This window comes from Blennius ocellaris (assembly GCF_963422515.1).
Source record: "Blennius ocellaris genome assembly, chromosome: 1".
Taxonomy (NCBI): Eukaryota; Metazoa; Chordata; class Actinopteri; order Blenniiformes; family Blenniidae; genus Blennius; species Blennius ocellaris.
Genome location: NC_137650.1, coordinates 29961429 through 29985963, shown reverse-complemented (window position 1 = coordinate 29985963; position 24535 = coordinate 29961429). Strand labels below are relative to the sequence as shown.

Below are 24535 nucleotides of genomic sequence, written 5' to 3'. Positions count from 1 at the left end.
AATGAAAGAATAAAACAATCCAAATCAAGAAAGCAACACGTGTTTTTCTTGATAACATTTATTGTTGATGCCTTTAAAATATAAAAGAAAACTGTGTTGGCAGTGTTTAATACAAAAAGATTATGTTCATATTTTTTTTTAAATGCATTGTGAACAAAAACCTCTGGTTTGATGGATGTAAATAAAATAAAAACTGACTGCCATATAATTTGGGATGAGTGTTTGTCGGTCGTGGGCTTGTTTTCCTGCAATTTTCTGACAAGCGAGCAAGCCGGTGATGAATACTGATGATATACCCTGATTTGTGCAGTTGATCTGACGATTCTCTTCCATAAAGTAACTCAATCTGTAAATGTGCCAGAACGGTTACGTAATACTGATTCATTGTAGCCAAATAACCCTTTTGAATAGATCCCTTTTCTGCCATTTTAGCCTTCAGTCGTCACCAGTGGGAAGGTAAAACACAGTGTTCTTTGGTCATGTTAATCTGTAAGAGTAAACCAAGGTTTTGTTTTTTTTAAGACACATTTAGTTTAATTATTTGGGTCACTATCCTATCCTGACTAAAGACTAGAGGAGGGACTGAGATTTATCCCCATTACATGAAGGTTGGAGGGGGTCTTTGAAAAAATAAGCCACTTTTCAAAAGGGAAAGAAAGACAACAATTTACATCAATTACACAGAAACCGCCCATATTTAACAAGGGTTAAACAGAAATAGAACGTTTGCAGCAGAAATGGCAAACACGAACATGGAACATTTACATCAACCATGATTGGAGTATCAGTTTTACAGATTGCTTTGTTGAAATCAGTTGTGAATGAATTACTGGGACTCCTTCAATACTATTAAGCTGCTACTTCTAATACATTACCATCAGAGGCAAAAGTCCAAAATCTAAAATATAAAGCAGAACATTTACATCATTGAAAACCTAGCAGAAGGTATTTAAACAGCTGCAAAGAAAAAAACAAAATCCTAATCAAAACCAAGACACTACATTTGGATCCAATTTGTGTAATACTAAATATTTTATTGATAATGCATCTGCTACAGGAGGATTATAGCTCTGTATTAAGAGTGAATTGGATTTATTATGTAGCAGACAGTTGTTAAACATGTCAGATGATCCATATTCGTTTTCCCTGAAATTGGGACTTTTGGCTGTGTGATGGTGACGCATTAGAAGCACCAACCGGAGCGACACGAGCACCTCAAAAGTACTTCAAACCAAAACGCCACATCAAACTCTGCAGTCTGCGACAATGGATAATACTAATACGATGCTGGAGCTTTCATGTCGGTGCTACATTGTTCTCTGATGGGGTTCAGGAAGTTAAGAGAGAAACACTGAAGATTATAGTGAGGGGAGCTTTTATATAGGAGACACATTCAAAAACCACGATTGGCACCACGTAGAAATGACGTTTACAGGGTAGTACAGTACAGATATGATGGTGTACGCGCACAAACAACACTGACACAGTGACCAGGAGGAGACAGGATAGAGACATGAAGGTTGTCAGATCTGCATCCGAGAGATCAGCGGCGGGACGATCTATGTCAGCCCAATCTCCTCTAAAACGCTCCGTGGTGCCTCGGCCTCCTGCAGGACAAGAAAAAAAAAAAAAAAATCCTCTTATCTATAAATTACTCACATTGTTGCACAAGGCACCCATTTCAATCATAATTAATAGAACGCGAGTCATAATTGTAAGTTGCTAAATGCGCGATGGGACCACGAGGCCTTTAGAGAGTTGAAACTTCTGCACAGTCAGCTGTGCTGCTTCAACAATAGTCCAGCATTCTGAGCTAAAAATAAATCACCGAGCAGGGAATCCGACCTAAACAGCAATGCAGGGAGAGACGGGGGGGGGGGGGGGGCAATTAATCGAGTGCTGCTGGCCTAAATAAGAATCCAACAAGTGGCAGCAGGTGCAGATTGTTCTTGCAGTGGCCTCCATCACGAACAGACCAATTCGATTGTTTTCCAAGTAAAAGTAACGTTTTTATCTCAGCTTCAATCAGTTAAATACCGGCTTTACTTCTTTTACCGAAAACATTTAAGTTGGTAGTCACTGGGAGAGTAAAACGGTTAAACAAACATCTCATTTGATTCTACAAATCACGAAGAACGTGTTCACGATATTTCACACTTTTTGCAAATCAAACAAATTAGGAATAGAATGGATACGGTGCGGAGAGCAAATGGCTCTGGGAACGTGACCTCACTGGGGTGGGAGGAGGCGGAGCGTGTGCAGGAGGCTGAGCGATAGTGTGACGAGATATAGTTAGGCTCACCTCCATGCACAGCATTGTCTCTGGAAAAATACTCCTTGATAAGGGGTGATCCCTTTCCTTCTCAGGCATGTGTGGGGAAACTCACAACACCTCAACTGGCGGCGACACTTTTAGAGTTTTCCTCGTGGATGAGACGGTCGCCTCCCTGTGGCTTAAGGTGACACGGATGGAAAACTGCCTGTTTATGCTTCTGCACTAAACAGCAGCTAATATGTAGCCTTCTTTGAGCAAGTGGGGGAGATCCTGGACAGGGCACCGCCCACAGATGCCAAAGTCTTTCTGGCTTAATTTGCCCTTACTGCGCCATCAAGTGGGCAATAAATGTAGAGCAGGTGGTGATTCTAACGACAACGTGGCTTCGCTGTGAAGCTGAAATAATTTGTGCTTAAATGATTATGGAAATAAAGAGAAACAAGCTTGTGTTACTTGGGGTTTGGTGGGACATTTCTTCATTCTTATTTAAGAACTGCAACTTCTCAACATCGCTTGGCTTCTTCTTTTTTTAAAGATTATTTCACAGGTGACGTTTTTATACTTTTCCCCATTTTCATGCAGGGCTCTATTATGCCTCAGCATGGATGACGTGTTATTGTTCAATCTAATTTCTTTGAAACAGAATAAACACTTCATCTTTCAAAATGTGGAAGATGGATATCAGTGCAAAGGGTTACAACACCACATGCCGGCACATAGTGCAAAGTGGAACACCACTGAGAACGTTATAAGAAATCCTCAGCGCAGGAACCTACGGAAAATGTGCTGATGGAGACGTACCTCCTGCAGCAGGTCGGCCTGCTCGATGGCCTTCAGCACGTTCTTCTTGGAGGTTTCCTGAGCCTCTCCGCCCAGCAGGAACTCATCCAGGATGAAGTAAGCCTTCTCAAAGTTGAAAATGATGTCCAGTTCACAAACCTAGAACATTCCAACACCACAAAAAAAAAAAAAAAAAGATCAGAGGAAACACCTTGGCGGTTAAAAATCGCTACATGCTGCACAAGTGATGTTTACGAGACTCACGCTGCCAAAGTATTTGTCCAGTAGCTCCACGTATCTGTGGATGATCTCCAGAGTGATCAGCTCATTATCCTGATCTTCTACTGCACAGCAGAAATACAGGCTTGCATACCTTTTGCAGAATAAAATAAGAAATCCATCAGCTCAAAGAAAGACAGTAGAATATTATTTATACACTGATTTCTATGCACAATAAACAGATATATATCTCTTTACATAATATAATCTTGCAGGAAAACACATTGAATAGGTGATACCATCTCTAGCTGTTTTGTTTAATATAAAGTTCATAGGAATGCGTTGTTTCTTTTACTTTTATGACTCAGCAGTCGTATGTTCAGGACAAATCAGGCGCCTTTACATGTTTGTATCATTGTCTTCCACTGCTCAGCAGTTATCATCTCAGAGGGGGTGTTTCTGGCATTCATAACACACCAGAAGGTGAGATCCAAATGCCAAAAATCGCAGTGCTTGACAAAATAATCACTGGGCTTTCACAAACAAGACCAACAAACCACCACAGCTTGCAGAAGTGATGTAACAATCCAAACAGTATCACTTCCCCTTACTAAAATCCTAATCCGACATTTTGCAAAACACAAGGAAGCTTAACGTTTTGACCACTGCGAGTTACTTAGGATTACCCCAAACTCATCTAAACTCAGCAGCCAGCTTGTTTGTGTTTTGAAAAGTGAATTTTCAATCTTCATCTGAACAAATCTGTGCAGTCTTTTCCCTACGACTTCCTGTTTTCATACAGGCAAGGTTTCCACCCGAGGTCACATTGTAACATTGAACACACCGAGCCAAATCCATCTGCTTGTGGGGCGCAGAGTTAAGCATGAAAAAGCAGGTAAAAATTAACCCGGAGTGAAAATGAAACTCCCACAGCCATCATGAGGAAAGTACCTTAATGGACGACTGAAGTATAGGAGAAAGTGATGAATGGAAGAAAGGCCTGATGGTGTTCAAAGCTAAACCTCTTAAGAAGATGACAACAACCAGAAAAGATTCAAGCTGAAGTGAAAGGTTTTCTTCCGATTGGAGAAATGTATGTTTATCCCAATGTGCCATTGGTCTGTTAAGATTTGGAACTGGATGTGAATTTCTTTTTCCTTTAGCTTTATGCAGCGGGAAAGCCACTGGATTATGCCAAAGAGCTGTAACTGATGAAGAGATCAGCAGAAAATTCCATCTTTAAAGTACCAACTGTCAGCAGAGACACAACGGCTAAATGCTCCTCAGATACACAATGCGGGGTATGAAGGGACTTCACACCCCTGTATTTATTGGCTTACCTTTTGTACACAATCTTGAGATCCCTCCACTCCAGGAAGCTGCACATCTTGGGCTTTCTGGCCAGTATGGTCTGGACCAGATCTCTGGAGATCTTCTTCCTCTCTTTATCTGACAGGGGGACATACCATTTCTGAAGCCGCAGCTTTCCCTGGCGGCTGAATAACAGCATGAACTGCATCTGGAGGAGAAGGAAGATCCAAAGAAAACAAAGTTACTCAAGGCTGGGAGATGATACACATTACCTTAATATGGCTGAGAGGAGGGGTTTAATAAAGGTATGAGAGGAGGATGAAGCAGCACTGTAGAAACAGCAAGGATGGACGTGTTGTGATGACTAATAATATAGAAACGTGACATTTAGTAACACAGAAGCACAGTCCATTCATTTATCACAGACGGTGGGTAATACGGAGAAATACTGAAACACACGCCGTGTACGACGGTAACACGCCCGAGCCATCCAATACGTCTTAAATATGCTAAATTATGCATCCAAAGAAGCTTTGACACAAAGTTTCACTAGCTCATGTTGGCCATCATCGATTTAATGGCCACATAATGGAGCAATAACACGTTCCTGGCCATTTGCGCCCTCCTGCGTCGCTTATCTCGTTACAGGCGGGGACGACAATAAACACGGTTCTTTACCTTCCACTGGGCCTTCGAGCTGGACTCTGGAGGAACTCGTAACTTGAGAGAATTCAAGCGAAATTCATAATACGAAGATATTTCCCAGAGACTTCTGTTGACGTGGGTTAGCTGGCGACGCTAAAGCGGCTAGCGGATGGTGAGGCAACGCCGAAAAGAGCTGCGCGCTGATTGGCTGAAAAAGTCACAGTGCTGGTCGCTGATTGGCTGAAAGAGTCCGTTATTTGATACGTTATTCCAAGCAACAAGACAGGTTTTCTAAAGCGAACTTCACGATGAAGTTTGTGTGTGTGTGTGTGTGTGTGTGTGTGTGTGTGTGTGTGTGTGTGTGTGTGTGTGTGTGTGTGTGTGTGTGTGTGTGCGCGCGCGTGTGTGTGTGTGTGCGTGTGTTAAAAACACATAGGAATATTTTCCATCCTGTTTTAATCCAGCAAATTAATAACTATTGTCTATATAATAAAGGTTTCAGAAAAAAAATCCTATCCTATCCACAAAAGAGTTATTGTAGGATTACTGTTTCACCAATTCATCTCTCTTTATTGCTTTATCTCTTCATAACAGTTTCTTGCAACCATATATCAATAACTGGAATATTTTTAAAGCTTTTGAACAATTTCACATTGTTCTCGTTGGTCCAAAAACATTGTATTCAAAGTTTATTGCCCCAAATCCAACTTTTTCTTGATACTCATCCATTTGATTATTGGGTCATATGAGCTGGGACGTGAAAGAAGTACTTCCTCTCGTGGTGCCATGTGCCAAAACAGAGCTGCCTATTTGTAGGAGGGTCAAAGGGAGGGCCTACCTTGATTGGAATTGGCTAAACCCCTGATGACACTATATAAGGTTTCATTTCTGATTGGCTTCGTTGGAGCAACACACTTTTTAAACATTCATCCAAGCCAGGGAGGGAGATGACAGATTTTCTTCACTTCTGGGGCGTCATTCCAAACTATGGTGATGCATATTACTGTTGGAAATCCATTAGAAAGTTAATTTTACATAACATGACCCCTTTAAGCTGGTGGCAGCCGTCTGGTGAACCCCGGGAGAACCTCTGTCTTAATCAGATCAAGACTTCCTTACCTTTAGTGTAACTACACCTATGTATTTACCTCCTTTGCCTTTAAGGCACTCCGACTTCACCAAATTTGCCCATGTTCCGTTCTGTGTTTTACTTTATGTCTTATACCCAGATATTTTTATATTTTACTTTTATTCTATTCTATTGTATTTTATAATATTCGTATGTACCAGATTGCTGCAACAAAACAATTTCCCTTCGGGGATGAATAAAGTAATTATCTATCTATCTATCTATCTATCTATCTATCTATCTATCTATCTATCTATCTATCTATCTATCTATCTATCTATCTATCTATCTATCTATCTATCTATCTATCTATCTATCTATCTATCTAACTCTGGATGAGAGAAATAAAAGGTCTCTGTCGCCCTCTATCGTAAAAAAATAAAATAATCACCATCAAGCAGGAACCTGATGTATTTTTTGTTTAATCGGAATGGATCGTGGACATCCTGTCCTCGGCTCGCCTGTCTTCACGGTGAAGCGTTTTGTCCTCTGAGTGGACAGACGTGTGACCGGGGCCTCTGACCCGGACTCGTTGTCGTTGGATCCTGTTAAAAACGGTCGGATGCTGCTCGGCTCGCGACGTTAGCAGCACTGCAGGGCGGGCAGCGCGGGGACCGAGCCGGTGGATGGAACAACATGTCATCCGTGTATCTCGTGTCTCCTCTGCGGTAGACGATCGGGCTTCGGGGTCGCTTTAGCCCCTCCCTTGTCGGGACATAAACCCGCGGTGTCGCCGCGGTTGATCCTGCCGGGGATGAGGAGCCGCAGCAACTCCGGCGTGCGGCTGGACGGCTACGCCAGGCTGATCCAGGAGACGATCCTGTGTCACCAGGTGAGTCCGGAGCTGCAGGGTGGGGAGCGGGGAGGCTGGGACACCCCCCGCACAGAGCCGGACGATTAACTAACCACCTTCCACCGCCATCACTACTACAGAAGGTCAATTCAAGCATGCAACATGTGCCATATTACATAAGCGACACTGCACGAGAGCAGTTCTTAAAAGTGCGTGCGTCTAAAATAAGGTTGGTATGAATGGATTATTCTTAATTATGTTTCACCGCGTAAGTCTTATTTGGATGCTAAAGCAGATCAAAATCAGGCTATTGTAGGTAGATTATAGTATAACCGTGTAATAACAGCCTATATTTTGATTTCATAGTAAAATTCTAATGTTTTTTTTCTCAGTATAACAAGAAATCTTGTTTTACAGATAACAGTTAATTAGAGAAGAATGATGTGTTTATTTTTTTAGATATATATGGGACAGAGAAACCTTCCTGGAACTCTTCAGTGCCAGCAATCTACATTTTTCTAGAATAAAATGGTATACCAAGTTGTATTTACTCAAAAAGCAATCAGAAACAAGAATGTTATTCATTTGGAGGACCTATAAATAAAATGTAACGACTACTGTTAAAGTTTGAAGTGACATACCCATATTAAACAACCGTACCCTTGTCTTCAGTGAGTTTCCCACCATTGCATTAGTGTAAATGTTTTGTTGGACTATTTTTGCAATGAGATCTCTTGTTTTCTCCTGCAGAAATATCTGAGCTATGCAGATGTTTTGTCGTCAGTGTCGGTCAAAGTTCAACCACAATGAGCAACACAGAAATAAACAAAGTGTGAGCGAAGGTCGGCCTCTGCTTACAGGCTGAGGACCGGGAAGCTATGTGCTTTTATCTATCATCTGGTTAGTTCACCCTGAGCCAGCTGTCTGAGATAAAAGTGTTTGGAGTGAAAACAGCTGATCGAAAAGAGAGTGTCAACTTTCCATTCACTTCAGGGTTAGAGAAGGACCTCGGTCATGGGAGCAGTGACACCGTGGAGTCTCGAACTAAAGCCGGAACTCTGTGGACTGCTGATTTATCAAATCCTTGCTGCATACACATCAAAAGAAGCAGACCTCATGGTTTTATATTGTTTAGTTACTGCCATAACCTTTATCAGCGGATTTGTCCTGCTCTAAGTGTATGTATATTTCTTCCAGGTTAGAATTGTGATATTATTATTTACAGTAAATCAGAATAACAATGAGTTAGTTGGGATTTGAAACAGTGAATAAAGTAATAGGGCAGCCCCAACGATAATGTATTAATGATAAGTTATTAACTAAAGTCCCAGGTTAGTGCTGCGTCTATCTTGTGGGGGGGATTAGCATGTTTTTATTTATTGCTATATAACTTTTAACTTAATTTATACTGTGGTTCACTATTCTATAACAATGAGTGTTTTTCTGTGTGAAATTTACATGTTTTCATGTACGTACATCAGTCAAATCAAGTTTATTTGGGTTTCCTCCTACATTTGATGGTTGAATGGAGCTTCCTTTTTTCTTTTTCTTTTTTTTCAGAATCCAGTTACTGGACTTCTTCCTGCCAGCACTCAGAAGAAGGATGCCTGGGTCAGAGATAATGTGTACAGCGTCCTGGCTGTGTGGGGACTCGGCATGGCCTACCGCAAGAACGCAGACCGCGATGAAGACAAGGCCAAGGCCTACGAACTGGAGCAGGTGTGACTGCATTAGTAGCTATTTATTAATAAAACCAATAGAATTAAACGGCTGCAACATGTTCATGACAAATATGGAAATCAATAAAGCCACGGGAGGTGCTAACATCCATCTTTTATGCAGCCCTCGTTGCAAAAAGGTGGACTCGGAGGAAGTAATTTGAATTAATAGTAATTATTTGTGTAATTTTTGCTGTTCACTGACAAGGCTTTTGTTGTCCTCAGAGTGTGGTGAAACTGATGCAGGGACTGCTGCAGTGCATGATGAGACAGGTGAGACACACACCTGCGCTCACATCAAATGTTCACACGAGGACTTTGGTCTGGACGTATAAACGTCACCTGTCTGATAAGCCTGCGCTCCGTTTCTGAGAAGCTCGTGCGTATTCTGTTAACTGGGGCACTTCTTTGTACTGTAACACAGGTTTACGTAATCATCCCGGCTTCTGACCACAGATTTCTACACAGGATTGTCAAACTCAAGTAACATGCTTCACCTGTCAGACGAAAAACAAACCCCATCCAAACCAGTTATTAACAACCTGTTAATGACCTACTTGTTGAAGTGAAAGTAAGCCGCAGTCACGTTGTGTACTCTGTTCTTGAGTTCCAGTCGTGGAAATAAGAGGAAGATGATAAACTCCACAGAGGAGTGTGAATGTACTCAGGGAGTCATAAGAAATTGCAACTGCTACCAGCATAGCATCAGTCGTGCGTGGGCCAATGAAATTACGCATAAACCTCACCGAATTCCCCCAAAATTTGAAATTCCATCCAGGACAGGTGACAAGATAGACAATCAAACAGACATTTATATTTATGGGCAATTTAGTGTGAGCAATTAATACAAAACTTCTTATTTCAATACTTTTAGCTTCATCAGTATTTCTTTGTGCTGCTTTTCTGTTGTTATCAGTCCAAGTTATTTTTTTCCACCACAAATGTTATCTTGCAGTCAGTTAAATGGCGTGAAAATGCATGTCGTCGTTACTCTTGCTACCAATCCACTCCCAGCTGCAGTGAGTGCAGAATACGTTCACGAGGCCCTCGACTTCATCATTCTTTTTGTAATGTTTCAAGAAAAACACTTAACAAGCTCTATTTCTTCAGGTTTTAAACTGCAGGGCATGCAACGTACTACACCCTAAAAGGTGTCTTAATCAAGAAAGTGACTGATGATGAAAGTGGTGTTTTGCTGCAGCCATATTCAGATCAAACGTGTCCCTGTGTTTATATCCTGTCGGCTTTCTGAGGTTATCGTGTGACTCTTGCCCTGATTCCATCCGGCTCAACCAGTATTGCCGAGTATTTCCTACTCTGTGTTCAAGGTGGCGAAGGTGGAGAAGTTTAAACACACCCAGAGTACAAAGGATTGCCTTCACGCCAAATATGATACTCCCACGTGTGCGATGGTGGTCGGAGACGACCAGTGGGGGCATCTTCAGGTGGACGCCACCTCCATTTACCTGCTGATGCTGGCGCAGATGACAGCTTCAGGTAGAGTTTTAGTTCTGTCTATCACTGGTTTGGCCTACTGTACTTGTCATATACTAATAAAATGTATAAAGTGATTAAGATGAAGTGTGTTTTGCAATGACTAAAGGCTGGATTTGTTGAAATGTTTCTATTATTCTGTATTATGTAACAACTATTAAGTAAAACCAAGTGTGTGTCAAGTGGATAAAAGATTTTTTCTTTTCTTTTTTCTTTTCAAAGCATCAAGTCAACAGGAAATTCCTTTAGTGGGAGTCTCCGTCATGGTTTAGTTTTATTTATTGTGGCTGGCAGCAGGAGGAGCCGAAAATATGCGACAAGTTGTGACTTGAGTTTCCAAAAGAAATTCGATATTAGTAATCACATTTTAAAGCAAAACAAATCGATAAACTTTCAGAAAAGTACCGAAAGTAAAACACATCTTGACAAAAATAGATTTGACTCAATTCTCATAATAAAAAGTATTTTTTTTTCGGGGGGGGGGGGGGGGGGGGGGGGGCATCAACCTCACTACATGCAAAATACCCAAGAATGTCACATAATTTCTGCAGAATACAACCGATCCTTTCTGTTATGCATTCATTTTTTGGTTTTCTGCATATGTTCTCAGCATAACAATAATTTATTAATGGATTTTCAGGTCTCTACCTTGTTTGCTAAATGTTGTTTTGTCATCTGACAGGTCTTCGTATTATTTCCAACCTGGATGAGGTGGCCTTTATCCAAAACCTGGTCTTTTACATCGAAGCTGCCTACAAAGTGGCCGTGAGTAACTTTTAGAAGCTTGTTTGGGAGAAGGACTTTCTTGAGGAAAAACTTTTATATAGTGGGCTAACAATAAAATATTATAGGGAATGAAGACAATCTGTCTAAATTTTGCAATATTTGTTGGTGTCATGTTAAATCTGTAGAGTCTGCAGAGGGATGTCGACAGTTTAGAGACTGGAGAATATTTTTAATGGGCTTTTTTCCCCCCAACCAATGTAGGATTATGGGATGTGGGAGCGAGGCGACAAGACAAACCAGGGAATCCCGGAGCTTAATGGCAGCTCTGTAGGAATGGCCAAGGTACATCATGCATCATATGAACACCAAAACATGTGTGTGAGCGTTGAGATTGCTGTATTCATTGATTTCAGTTTGTTTTGCGGTGATGTTTCAGGCAGCTTTGGAGGCCATAGATGAGCTGGATCTGTTTGGTGCACACGGAGGCCCAAAGTCAGTCATTCACGTTTTGCCTGATGAAGTCGAGCACTGTCAGGTATTTATATTTTGTCAGTAACAGTGTGGTCATCTACTATTCTACTTGAGCAAGCTTAGCTGACTTTATGGAGCGTGATAGAGGACAGAACAGGATGACCTGAACGAGCCCTACCTGTAAACTATATTAAATAGGAAAGTTTTAATCCTGAAACAAATGGAACGAGAAGCGGCTCTCCTCGTCTTTCCTGCGCTCAGCCTGTGTGTGTTTGTGACTCCTTCCAGTCCATCTTGTGCTCCATGCTGCCGAGAGCTTCACCTTCCAAGGAGATCGACGCTGGCCTCCTCTCCGTCATTTCCTTCCCTGCGTTCGCCGTAGAGGATGCTGACCTGGTGGCCATCACCAAGTCAGAAATTATCAACAAACTGCAGGTGATGTTTTAATTAATTCAACTTTGCTAAAACTGTTTAGAAATCCAGGAAAATCTTTTTAACTTACTAAAACTTCCACTCTCCTGTTGAATTTCAGGGTCGCTATGGCTGCTGCCGCTTCATCAGGGATGGATATTGTTGCCCTAAAGAAGTAAGATAAGATAAATTATCTTGGGTGTCATTTTGCAGTCACACATTTGTACAATAGTTCAACAAAATTCCTTTCTCATCTGAAATGCTGCTAAAAAAAAAAGGACAAATCAAAGATGAAGATATACAGATATGTCCAATGAGCAATTGTCAAAATAAACATCATGTATAATTATACCTTTAATCAAAAAAGGTATAAGAATAAACACTTTGTAAATCATATATATGCAATATAGAATTAAAGTGAATAATGTATAATAATGAATAACCAAATGGAAAATATAGATACATTTAAAGCTGGAGTTCTAAAACTGATAAAAGAAGTGTTTCCCATTTTGGATGCAATAGGACACTTGGTAGGTTTTCCCTATGGTATATTGAGTTATTTTGACCACAAGGTTGAATTTCTTGGTTCATCTTTCTGCTAGGATCCGTCTCGGCTGCATTACGATCCTGCAGAGCTGAAACTGTTTGAGAATATTGAATGCGAGTGGCCTGTTTTCTGGACTTATCTCATCCTGGATGGTCTCTTTCTTGAAGATCAAGTGCAGGTGATTTGAACAAACCCACTGGTACTCCCACTGTACTTCCTTTCTCTGTCTGCTTGAATGATGCGTGGTTCAGTTTTAATTTCAAAGAAGCTGCTTTACATAGGTGCTGGAGTATCGTGAGGCACTCGAGGGAATTTTGATCCGGGGGAAGAACGGCATCAAACTGGTGCCTGAACTTTATTCTGTGCCCAGTGACAAGGTACTTGAGTGTTTAATGGATTTGACAAAAAAAAAACTTTGATAGAAGACAGCAGTTTTACTAGTAACAAATCCTCTGAAATGTCAGTAATTGGAACTGTGTCACTGCTTTCATAATAGTAAATATTTATTAATGCATCACTTCAGAACATTAGAGTGTTGGTTTGATTCCCAGCTTGTATTAAAGTAAGTTAAATTTGTATTTATTTAAAAAAAAAAATTAAATCAGATGCTTAATGCAAACCCTTGACAGAATTGTTGATATGTTGTATTTCACAGTCTGTCATTATTTCATATCAACCACTTCAGTTTTTACAACATGAAAGTGAAATGTTTCAGGTGGAGGAGGAATGCAGCAATCCTCACTCAGTGGACAGAGTGGCCATGGGCCAGCTGCCTCACATGTGGGGCCAGTCACTTTACATCCTGGGCTGTCTCCTGGCTGAGGTAATACAGTCGCTTCCGACATCTGGAGCATCTCTCTCTCTCTCTCTCTCTCTCTACAATATTATTTCCATCTCAATAAGACGTTTAGATGTCAATGAGTCTATATGTAGTCCACCACTTCAGTATGTTTCCCTTTGATCTAATAAGTCTTCCTCTCCATTTTCTTTTCTCTCCTGGGTTCAGGGTTTTTTAGCACCAGGAGAAATAGATCCTCTCAACAGGCGATTCTCAACCAACTTCAAGCCAGATGTCGTGGTACAAGGTCAGTGATTTGTTTGGAGGAAACGTAAATCTATATACTGCAATTACATGAAAAGAACCACGAGAACATTGCATGCAGATTAAATTTCCATCATAGTTTTGAGTGAGAAACTAAATTATTTCACACACAATAAAGTTGATAAAGGGGTTGAAATTTCTATGAAAAAAAATATTTAGAAGGTTTCATTTTTGAAAAAGGTTTTTTTCCCCCAATTGTTATTGAATGTAAGTTTACTACATGTAAATTAGTCTGCGTCACACCTTACTCTTAACTCTTCTGAGCTGCAGAGCTGAGTGTGATGCATGCTTTTTGTATGCTAACGGCACTTTTAGGGAATACTGTATCGTAAAATGGAGCCTTGCAATTTACACATTTAGCTACTTACTGGTGAATCAAAAATGAAATAGTTGCTCAAGAACATATTTTAACCTCCGTTGCATCTTTCCTTTCAGTTTGTGTTCTGGCTGAGTCGGAGGAGATCCAGGAGTTGTTACGAGACGCTGGGATCACGGTTCAGACGATGGCGGAGGTTCTGCCCATCAGGGTCATGCCTGCTCGCATCCTGAGTCATATCTATGTCAGACTGGGTAAACGAGCCGTTTTGTGTTCAGCAGATTGATAGCAAAGCTGCTTTTATTTAAATCTGCATCGGTTTGTGTAAGAATGAGATTAACAACTTGTGTTTCGGGGGCACAGGGAACTGCAAGAAGCTGAATCTGAGTGGGAGGCCCTACAGACACATTGGAGTCCTGGGAACATCCAAATTCTACGAGATCAGAAATCGCTTTTACATATTCACCCCTCAGGTAAGGCTAAAAAGAGATGCTTTGATATTTGTTATCACAATGACAAGGATATATGGAGTGAAGATAAGGGAAGCTGAGGTGAACGGTGTGGAGTGATACTCTTGTTTCTCACCTCTTCTCACCTGCTTGCCGTTTCTCAACTGTGCAGTTTCTGGATCATCATCATTTCTACCTGGCACTGGACAACCAGATGATTGTGGAGATGTTACGGACCGAACTGGCCTACCTCTCTTGTTGCTGGAGGATGACAGGAAGGCCCACGCTCACTTTCCCCATCACTCACAGCATGCTGGGTACTGAGGCTCTACACGCAAAGCAGACCAGTGTTTAACTGATCCACAGAGCACGAGTCTGTTCAGTTAGTGCAGATACAGTAGTTTTTACTGCGCCTCCTGTGCTGTGGCAAGAGAATGCAGAACATATTCAGCAAATTGATTGATAATCTCTGTCGAGGGTTGCTCCTCCTCCTCCTCCACTTTAAAAACTACAACTGAGTTACTCATTGAATTGCTGAAGTGTTTGTACCAACAGAATGTAACACTATCAGAGATTCAATCAAATTATGCTACATTCATGCATTTTCTTTTTGCCTAGCTGAGGATGGAGATGCAATTGATCCGTGTATCATAGCAACCCTCAGGAAACTACAGGATGGCTATTTTGGTGGAGCAAGGTCAGTTTTTCTTCAGTTTTGCATCACATTAATATTGTACACATGATATTTATGTGTTTTATATTCATTTTGTGCTTGTGGTTGATATATCTTCTATAGGGTACAGATGTCTGACCTCTCCAGTTTCCAGACCACCTCGTTTCACACTCGCCTCACCTTTCTCGATGATAAAAACGATGACAGTTTACTCGACGAAATAGATGATGACGACGATGATTCCAGCTATGGGGAGGAATACACCACCTGCGGACCCACAGGTAGTCGGCATTTGTTAATGCTTCTTAAATCACTGAGTTGAAGTTTTCATAAATGTTCCACATGTTAATTTGCCTACAGAGGGATCAAAAGACATGTTCGACAAGTACCTCACCCAGCTCCTGCACAGTACCACCACAAAGTGCCATCTTCCTCCCATCCAGAGGGGGCAGCATCACGTCTTCAGTGCCGAACACACCACAAGAGACATCCTGTCCTTTATGGCCCAGGTTCAAGGCCTGAACATACCCAGTGAGTTATGAGGAAAACAATGATCACACTATACATGCATACATACATACAGTACATACATACATACATACATACATACATACATACATACATACATACATACATACATACATACATACATACATACATACATACATACATACATACATACATACATACATACATACATACATACACACACTATATCTACGCTACAGTAGGGGCAACACTTGAGAAAAAGAAAATGGATTAAATGTAAAAGTTAATTAAGATAATTGCAGTGACAAACAGCCAGTTGAAAGAAAAGATAAAGACGGTTAAAATTTCAATAGAAAACTGTAATAATATGTCTGTTGACAATTACAATGACGTGAACCTGCTTGACAATCGGATTTAAAACTCGGTGGCTGGTTGGTAATGCCTCGTTCTTGTATGTTTTCAGAGTCTTCTCTGTACCTACCTGTGACTCCGTCCATGAACAAGTACCGCAAATTTCTCAACCTCCTGGAAGTTCCTCATCCTCATCCTCATCCCCATCCTCATCCTCATCCTCAGCACAGCACAGCGCACACAAAGCAACCCAAGGTGTTCACCAACACGTTCCTGAGCTCTCTCCAGTCTTGATATCCCTGTGACTTCAGTATTTATCTGTATTGTTTCGTGACTCACCATGATGTCCTTTACAAAGCCCCACAGTGCTGCTGATTTGCATCTGCCCCGAGACTCTCAGGGGAACCCGGACTTTGCTGTGCTGGTGAGACAACTCAAAGAGTGCCCTACTCTGCAGGACCAGGCTGACATCCTCTACATCCTCTACATTATGAAGTACGAGCTCAGAGGCTGCTCTGCATCACTCTATTAAATACAAACACCTGCTTTTTGTAATTCCCTTCTTGGTGATTTTATTCACATAACCAGAGGAGCAGACTGGCTGGTGGAGCTGTCCGGGCCTGGGCAAGGAGGCGTTAGTGTGCGGTCTCTGTTGGAGGAGCTGTATGTTCAAGCTGGAACATGCAAAGAGTGGGGGCTCATTAGATACATCTCTGGAATACTACGCAAGAGAGTAGAAGTCCTTGCAGAGGTGAGAGAGAGAGAGACAGTGTGTAAATTGCTCCTGATAATAGAAATCCTAACAATTTAAATCTGATGTGAAACTGAAGATAATATCAGTGTGCCAAAAGATTCACAAAACAACTGAAATATTATGGAAAAATAGACTTGAACACAAATGAACTGACTTACAGCATAACAGCTGGCAGTTTTTCTCACTGTGGTGTGCAACATGTAGTTATATTGAACAAATATTGATCAACTAAAAATAGCGCCATGAGTGATTTATCCCCCAGAGTGTTCAGATGTGGGTTTTACTTGCATTTGGCCGTGTTTACATGAGAACGATCTTGGAACAATCTGCTGGAAATGGTGCTTCTGTGTTTGCTTACATTAATGTTGAAGTGTTTGATTAGATCGCTGAGCCCACCCAAGAACAAAATGAAATGCGATACCACTCAAGTTGGATGTGTGGGTGGAGGAAGTTATCAAACTTATTAGATAGTTATTTTAAACAATTTGAGTTGGCCAATAAAATTTAAAAAAAAGAAAGAAAACAGAATATGAGAGATGATTAGTCACAGATTCAAAGTTTGAGCCACACTACAGAAAACACAGCCCCCATCTGCCTTTTGTTCAGCCCACAAGATAATTTCCAAAAATAGTCACGCAAGGAATTCATTAAACTTATTAAGACGTTCAATTAGGTTTTTATCTAAAGTTTAAGAGCTAACATTAGAAAATAATCTGCTGCAATGTGGCCCTCTCCCTGGTCACCATTAATGATCAAATGTACCCATCCCTGCTCTAAGCCCTGAATTAAAATGATATATTTCCGTAATTTATTAATTTTTTTTCCACAGGCCTGCACAGACCTGATTTCCCATCACAAACAGCTAACTGTCGGTCTTCCTCCTGAACCCAGAGAGAGAGTGATCACTGTGTAAGTTGATGTTCTTCTGAAAAAAATATAGCGTGGCTGAAAAGAGTTGGTCATAATAAAGGGTGACTGAGCTAATGAGCACATGGAGGAAATAAAACGAGAAACCTGCTGTACTACGCCGCTTGTTTTCAGCCCACTTCCTCCAGAGGAGTTGAACACTCTCATCTATGAAGCCAGTGGTCAGGACATCAGTATTGCTGTACTCACTCAGGTAAACCTGCAGCGTTTTGCCATTCGAAGGACTCACCGAGACGCCGATCGTAACATCAGTGTGTTTGTCTGTCATGCAGGAAATCATGGTGTACCTCGCCATGTACGTGCGCTCCCAGCCCGCTCTGTTTGGAGACATGCTCCGGCTCAGAATAGGACTCATCATGCAAGTGATGGCCACGGAGCTGGCCCGCAGCCTGCACTGTTCTGGTAGAAGGAAAAACAATGCACGCCTGTGGGGACACAAAAACCATTCAGGTCGAAACAAAAACTGAAACAAAAACAATGTGACCCTTCTGCAGGGGAGGAGGCGTCGGAGAGTTTGATGAGCCTGAGTCCCTTCGGCATGAAAAACCTGCTGCATCACATTCTCAGCGGCAAAGAGTTTGGAGTGGAGAGAAGCAGTGAGTTTTTTTTTTTTTTTTTTTTTACCCTTTAACTTTTTTTTATCCATATCCAGAGCCAGTCCTGATCCCTTCTCCATCAAACCACTGGTACATTCACTCCTGCAGCAGTTGACTGCCTTTTCCCTGTCCTGATAAATGCTACACACACACTACAGCTTTCACTTTCACAGTAAAAACCTCTAATTCTCAATCTTGTCATTTATTATATGGGCCTTTGACAGCGATATCCTTGATCCAGTAAAAAAAAAAATTGAATTCAAGCAAAATTGACTACTTGTTCGTCAAAGCAAACTTTATGCACTGCATGAGAGGTGTTCAGCTCTGCTTCGCTCAGATTTTAGAATACTTTCATTTGATGTGTTTTGTCCATTCTGCTTTTATCACCATGCAGTGGAGATATTATTTTGCAAGCAGGTAGCAGTAAATATAAACAAACCAAACCAAAAGCACCATGATTCAAAGTATTGTATGATTTGATTTTGCTTTAATGTGGTTTTATTTCGGGTTTTTTTATCCATTAGTGCGTCCAATCCAGTCCACTGCCACAAGTCCTGCCATCTCCATCCACGAACTGGGCCACACTGGAGCCACAAAGACTGAGCGTACAGGAATACACAAACTGAAGAGTGAAATAAAGCAGGTGGGAATTAGAAAGTCTTGTTTGCGCGTCTGTGTATGCCTCTGTCTGAGTAGAGTAACATTTCTCTTGCCTCTGGTTACAGCTGGATGACTCTCGACCCGTCAGTGTGGGTTGGCTTTGATAAAAAATCTCGCATGTAACCGTTTCCAACGCCGGTCTAAGCAACCAAACCGACATCTTTAATCTTCCACATATGCCACCTGCTCGCTGCGTAGCTGCTCCAAACTGTCCCGTCATTCCATATCAGTTGATAAACATGCTTTAGTACTTTTTCCAAGTAAAACACACTGAATATATATGTCAATAAGTAGTTGCTTGTGGTACAGAGTGATATTCAAATTATTTGCAAAAACATGATCTCTTGAACCAGTCCAGACTTTGGTTTTAACTATCCATCTCTCATAGTTAATTGTATCAATATTTCATTGAGGAGTGACAAAATTAGCAAATGTTAAGTCCGTTTTCTTCCAGAACTGTGTGACACTTGTTTTTGCAAAGCCGGCTCCGTCTTTGACCATTACTCTTGCTCTGTGTGGCTGCAGCATCTCCGTGTCTGCAGCATGAGAACCACATGAACCCTTCTCAAACGCTCCTCTCTCATCTGTCATTCATATCTATGTGTAGATCTGCAGTGGCGGTCTTTCCTTGAATAGCAATGTCACATCTCCGCGCTCTACGGTAAACCATTTCACCTCAAGTCCCTCATATTGGCTTTGTTTGTCCTCACCGGGTGCCTGTAATTCCAAAGTCCATTAACGCAAAGCAAAATCACACTAGAACTGAAATCTGTTTTGCTTCATTTAAGGGCAAAGATGTCATGGAAAATAGATCAAGCTGAATTACATGGAGATCAGATCCCTTCTAATGTTCATATCATGCAAAAACAAGCACATTGGAAGGGATTTGTCTTGCCACTGGATTGGCAAAAATCCTTTTTCAGGAACTATTTGAGAACCATTAACATTTTTGGTGTGTTTATGTTGTGGGACTACGACTGCAACAACACATCAGTAGTTGGTTAGAAATTCCTCATCTCTCGAGAAAACTGTCGTATTGTATCAGCCATGGCAGTTTTTAACCTGCTTAGAAGATACATTTGGATAAAATGTATTGAAGACACAAGTTGTATCAAGCCAGTGCTTCACACACAACAGTTGTTAGTAATCCTTGAAAGTAATTATTTGTAAACCTGAAACAAATAAAAGCACACTTATCACAACAAATGCAATTATGACATCCTTGCCCTTGAATAACCTACTAAAGCCTTAAAATGTCAATATTAATGGAGCATCTGAATGCATGAATGACTGCATGACCCGTATTATTACGGCAAAAAGTTTTAACAGGGTTTTTTGTGTGTTTCTGCAGTAATAAAACTGAACTAAACAAAAAAATAAATTACAATTTCAACCTTGTTCACATGTATTTGACAAACATCACATACATGCATTTGGAAATACATGGGAATAAGGTTGATAATACGCACAGACATGAACTCAATTTGTTGGAGTAGTGACTTTCTCTCACCTCACCACAGCGCTGCAGCAGCCCGTCCACCCCCAGCGGCATCCTGTCCCCGGTGGGTGCGGGTCCAGGAGATGGACAGTTGCACTGGGAGGAGAGACAAGGTCAGTGGCTGAGGAGACGGAGGCTGGATGGAGCCATCAACAGAGTGCCGATGGGTTTCTACCAGAAGGTCTGGAAGATCCTGCAGAAGTGCCACGGCCTGTCCATCGATGGATACGTGTTGCCGTCTTCTACCACGAGAGAGGTGACAGAGCAGAGATTCAGTGAAAAGTGGATTTGGTCCCTCCTGTATGAACGTGTGCCGGGATGTCGATGATGATGGAAGAACAAACCTGTCGAGACATGCTCGATATGTCCTCTACGTTAACGGGACTTCCCGGTTAAATATAGTAACTGAATAAACTGGATTTATTTCCTCTCTAGATGACAATAGGAGAGATTAAGTTTGCGGTGCAGGTGGAATCCGTCCTGAACCACGTGCCCCAGCCAGAGTACCGGCAGCTGCTGGTGGAGACCGTGATGGTTCTGGGTCTGGTGGCCGACGTCGACGTGGACAGCATCGGAGGAATCATTCACGTGGATCGCATCTTGCATTTGGCCAATGACCTTTTCCTCGCAGACCAGGTACCACCACAGATAAATATATAGATTAGAAGCTTCAGAGAACCTAAAAGATGGTTCTCTCTGATTAAATTATTCAAAGTCTTAAAGATTTCTTTTCTTCATGACATACTGCTAAGAATGGAGTTTACACATGTAGCAGAAAGCTTTACTTTAGCCATCTTTAGCATCAGAGAGAGGAAAATGTGCCAAAAAATCCACATTTTTGACATGATTTGATTAGTTATTCTTTCTTTTCTCATTTGCTTTTCCTGTAGCTGAATCCTTCTAAAGTTCACTAGCACCACCCAGTGGAGGCAAAATCCACACACTATCTGATACAGACTCCAGTACAGAAATCGTTTTTTTTGTTAGATGGCATTTTAAAGTACTCCGTTCTGCTTCTGCATTTCCAGAAATCCCACGGTGCAAGTGAATATTTCCTTGAAAAGGACCCAGCAACGGAAATCTGCAACTTTTTTTACGACAGCGCCCCCAGCGGGAGCTTCGGCACCATGACATACCTCTCCAAAGCGGCCGTCACTTACGTCCAGGACTTCCTGCCAAGCTCCAGCTGCCTCATGCAGTGAGAAAGTAAAGCAGCATGCTCCACTCCTTCTGATGGACTCCGGCTAATAACTTAAGCATCCACTCGCCAAAAGGCGCAAAACAAAGCTTTCCGTCATCACCTCAGAAAATTCATGTGGTGCTGCAAAATATGTGACGCTGCAGCTCTCATGTACCGACGCAACATCACAGCCTTGTTGGCTGATGCAAAGCACTACATTTGAATTTATTCTGTTTGAGTCTTCGAGTCTCAACCGGGAATTTATTTATTTTTGGTCTCATCTACCGCTCAATTGTGTTTACATATATATGCACAACTCTGCGCTCATGGAGGGTAATAATAATAATAGCCAATAATTTATAATTTGAGTATATAGACTATATATTTTGTCATTCTGCCTGTAATAATTTAGATTTAATTTAGTAATATATTTTATTGTTCAGCTGTATTTACTAACTAATATAAGCGTACAAATAATCCAAATGAAGGTTTTTATCTTTAAATATATTTTGCCTGACCAGTAACTGTGTGCAATATAATTAACTAAAAGTTAACCTTCCATAGTTTTGAGGCACTGTGTGACTTTATGTCCTTCACGCTGACATCGACTCGCTGTTGTTCTGTACTTACAATAACCTGTATGCGAACCCAAATCACGGTCATCCTTGTGTGCGTCTTGTGTGTTTCGTGTTTTGAACAAAAGATATAGGAATGTCATCCCCAAGGTTATGCTTGCGATATGTTCACTAAATATTTCGACAAAAACTTAAAATACCTTTTTTTTTTCTCAGTTCTGTGCATTATGAAGAAATTATTCCAGGCATGTTTGGGTACAATTGAATGGTTGTAAAGAAAATACAGCAACAAATGTATGTCAACAGTCAAATAAAAGGACCTTAACATTAAAGAATTCCGTTTCAATTTTGGATCAGAGAAAAGTTGTACGGAATGTGTGTGTGTGGGGGGGGTTACCAAGGTGAATGCGAGTAATAGTCTGTCTCTCGGTGTTTTAGCTGTGATGGACCTTATTCAGGGTTTACCTGCCTGATGGGCTCCAGCCCCCTACGACTCTAAGCTGGATACATTTATAAGAAAAATGGCTGTAGATTACAGGTTAGCGCCAGATTACAGCATAACGCCAGTGCAAATGTTTGAAGAGAGCAGAAATTTATGTGGGAAGGCAGAGAAATAGAGTGTAATCGTGAATATCAGTAGACTTTGTGTTTTTCCTCAGGCAGTACATCTCACAAAGAGATGAGGAGACTTTAGTCTGTCTGGTACAATACATTTAGTACAAACAGAAGCATGCATGACTTTTTTTTTATTGAGATACTTCCGTTTATTTTTGACTTTACAAAATAATTTTTTTTTTTTTATATTCTTGTTTGATGGATGAAGATTTTTTAAATAAAGACATGATAATGACTTGGACTTTAAAGTATTTATTGTTTATCCTGACAATAAAAATCGAATAAATAGCATAATATGAATTATGTAAATGACTGGAAATAGACTACGTTTCATAAGGAATACAGAAATAGAATGGGCTTCAGTAGGACGTCTGTCTCTGGCCTGATTGTGGTCATTTCCAGCTCAGCCGTAGACGTTTGCTGTTGTTCTTGGTAAACATTTCTTCCAGCTGTAGGGCGACAGGCGATGGGTGGCTGGGCACGCACATTTGTACCCACCTCTTTGGTTAACACACATATGGGAACAGCCTCCATTCCTCCGATTACATTCATTAATGTCTGGCAGAGAAAAAGAAATTGTTGTCAGCAGACAAGGGAAGTTTAACAAAACAATCTGAAGTTTCAACAATACTTTCACATCTTTATTTTTCCCTTAATAAGTGAGAATGTTAGTTACATGAAAATATTTGTTGGCTCAATTGTAAGCTTAACTAATAATAAAATGCTCAAAGTAAAACAGTAAGGTGCAGTGTATTGTAGCAGAGTAATTAAACAAAATAATTATCTGCATTGGTTATACAAATGTAAAAAATGCTCTATTATTAAATCCAGTATCCTGTACCAGGAGTGTGTGAATCTGACCACACTGACCTTTGCAGCGTTGGCCGTCCCTTTGTAGTGAGTATCCTCGGGGGCAGATACAGCGGTGAGAGCCCGGCAGGTTGATGCACTGCCACTCACACAAGTTCTCTTGGCACTCATCAATATCTGCACACACGTTCAGAATACCGACGCTTATTTTCAGAGGATTTTCATAAATTAAATGTGTTATAAACATATTGAATCTGATTTACCAACACACTCTTCCTTCAGAGTTTGTGCATCATCAGGTGTTGCTGTTGATTGTTTTCTGTACCCAGTTGGACACGCTGAAATGCAGCTGTGTCCGTCTCCCGCTAAGAGGCGGCCGTAAGTGCAGGAGCATCGGTAGGATCCTGGTGAGTTGTGGCAATGCTCCGTGCATGGGCCGAGCCCCTCGTTCACAACACACTCATCGATGTCTGGAAAGGTTTGTACAGTGAAATTTAGAGCTGCTTTATGACAAACAGTTTTTAATTAGATATGATTATAATCCCCAATTCAACTTCCATATGAATTAATAATCAGTAGTAGAAATGTAAGTAGGTAAAGTAAATGTATAATTCAAAATATATGTGCATACTATATGTCCAATACTGGCAGCTTCGTTTTGTTTTTACAGTGCAACATGGAAAGTCAAATGTTAAGAAAGATGTTAAAATTCTAATTCTATGTGCTTATGTGCGGCGTAAATGGGCATCGTTTTCTTCACGGATGAAAACAATGAACTGGGTGAAAGATATTACTGCTCGACTTGAATGAAGGTAATACTGAGGATTTGCTGTTTTACCTTGGCAGTGGTCGTTTGCACTCTGAAGGCTGTAGCCAGCTGGACACTTGCAGTAGAAGCTCCCGGGAGCGTTAACGCATCCAAACACACAGCCTGTGACAGCTGCAGGGAGCAGACACTCATCCACATCTGTAAATATTGAGGGGATTAAAAAGAAAAAAAAAGTTTATGAATGTAAAAAAA

At 41.0% G+C, this 24535-nt stretch overlaps 2 protein-coding genes across 3 annotated transcripts; one reads left to right on the top strand and one right to left on the bottom strand.

Moving 5' to 3' along the window:
• Positions 1 to 42: 42 nt before the first annotated feature.
• On the bottom strand, positions 43 to 5405 carry LOC308128846 (AP-1 complex subunit sigma-2). Its single transcript, XM_080494527.1, has 5 exons — positions 5264 to 5405; positions 4615 to 4793; positions 3320 to 3428; positions 3077 to 3214; positions 43 to 1607 (listed from the first exon to the last, which is right to left on the bottom strand). The coding sequence occupies exons 2-5, from the start codon at positions 4791 to 4793 to the stop codon at positions 1560 to 1562; spliced, it is 474 nt and encodes a 157-aa protein (XP_080350653.1). The 5' UTR covers positions 5264 to 5405; the 3' UTR covers positions 43 to 1559.
• Positions 5406 to 6802: 1397 nt separating this feature from the next.
• On the top strand, positions 6803 to 22738 carry LOC308129722 (phosphorylase b kinase regulatory subunit alpha, liver isoform). Of its 2 annotated transcripts, XM_080495754.1 has the most exons (32): positions 6803 to 7191; positions 8713 to 8871; positions 9096 to 9143; positions 10199 to 10367; positions 11047 to 11129; positions 11352 to 11432; positions 11527 to 11625; positions 11850 to 11996; positions 12094 to 12147; positions 12575 to 12697; positions 12801 to 12896; positions 13235 to 13342; positions 13526 to 13604; positions 14057 to 14191; positions 14301 to 14410; positions 14559 to 14703; positions 15005 to 15083; positions 15183 to 15340; positions 15420 to 15590; positions 16012 to 16154; positions 16258 to 16394; positions 16488 to 16650; positions 17483 to 17562; positions 17695 to 17773; positions 17853 to 17982; positions 18075 to 18176; positions 18701 to 18819; positions 18902 to 18925; positions 19444 to 19497; positions 20357 to 20590; positions 20770 to 20970; positions 21363 to 22738. In XM_080495754.1, exons 1-32 carry the CDS (start codon positions 7114 to 7116, stop codon positions 21534 to 21536), a joined length of 3762 nt encoding a protein of 1253 aa, XP_080351880.1. In that variant the 5' UTR covers positions 6803 to 7113; the 3' UTR covers positions 21537 to 22738. The 2 variants fall into 2 exon arrangements, with proteins under 2 accessions (XP_080351880.1, XP_080351881.1); XM_080495755.1 differs by lacking the exon at positions 18902 to 18925.
• Positions 22739 to 24535: the final 1797 nt, after the last annotated feature.

Bases quoted from the DNA above. Each gene is read 5' to 3' on its own strand.
- LOC308129722 (XM_080495754.1), top strand. From the start codon at position 7,114: ATGAGGAGCCGCAGCAACTCCGGCGTGCGGCTGGACGGCTACGCCAGG. The intron at 12,897-13,234 runs GTACTTGAGTGT...GAAATGTTTCAG, and splicing joins ATTCTGTGCCCAGTGACAAG to GTGGAGGAGGAATGCAGCAA. The intron at 15,341-15,419 runs GTAGTCGGCATT...ATTTGCCTACAG, and splicing joins CACCACCTGCGGACCCACAG to AGGGATCAAAAGACATGTTC.
- LOC308128846 (XM_080494527.1), bottom strand. From the start codon at position 4,793: ATGCAGTTCATGCTGTTATTCAGCCGCCAGGGAAAGCTGCGGCTTCAG. The intron at 3,429-4,614 runs GTAAGCCAATAA...ATTCTGCAAAAG, and splicing joins CTCAAGATTGTGTACAAAAG to GTATGCAAGCCTGTATTTCT. The intron at 3,215-3,319 runs GTGAGTCTCGTA...GGAATGTTCTAG, and splicing joins TGGACAAATACTTTGGCAGC to GTTTGTGAACTGGACATCAT.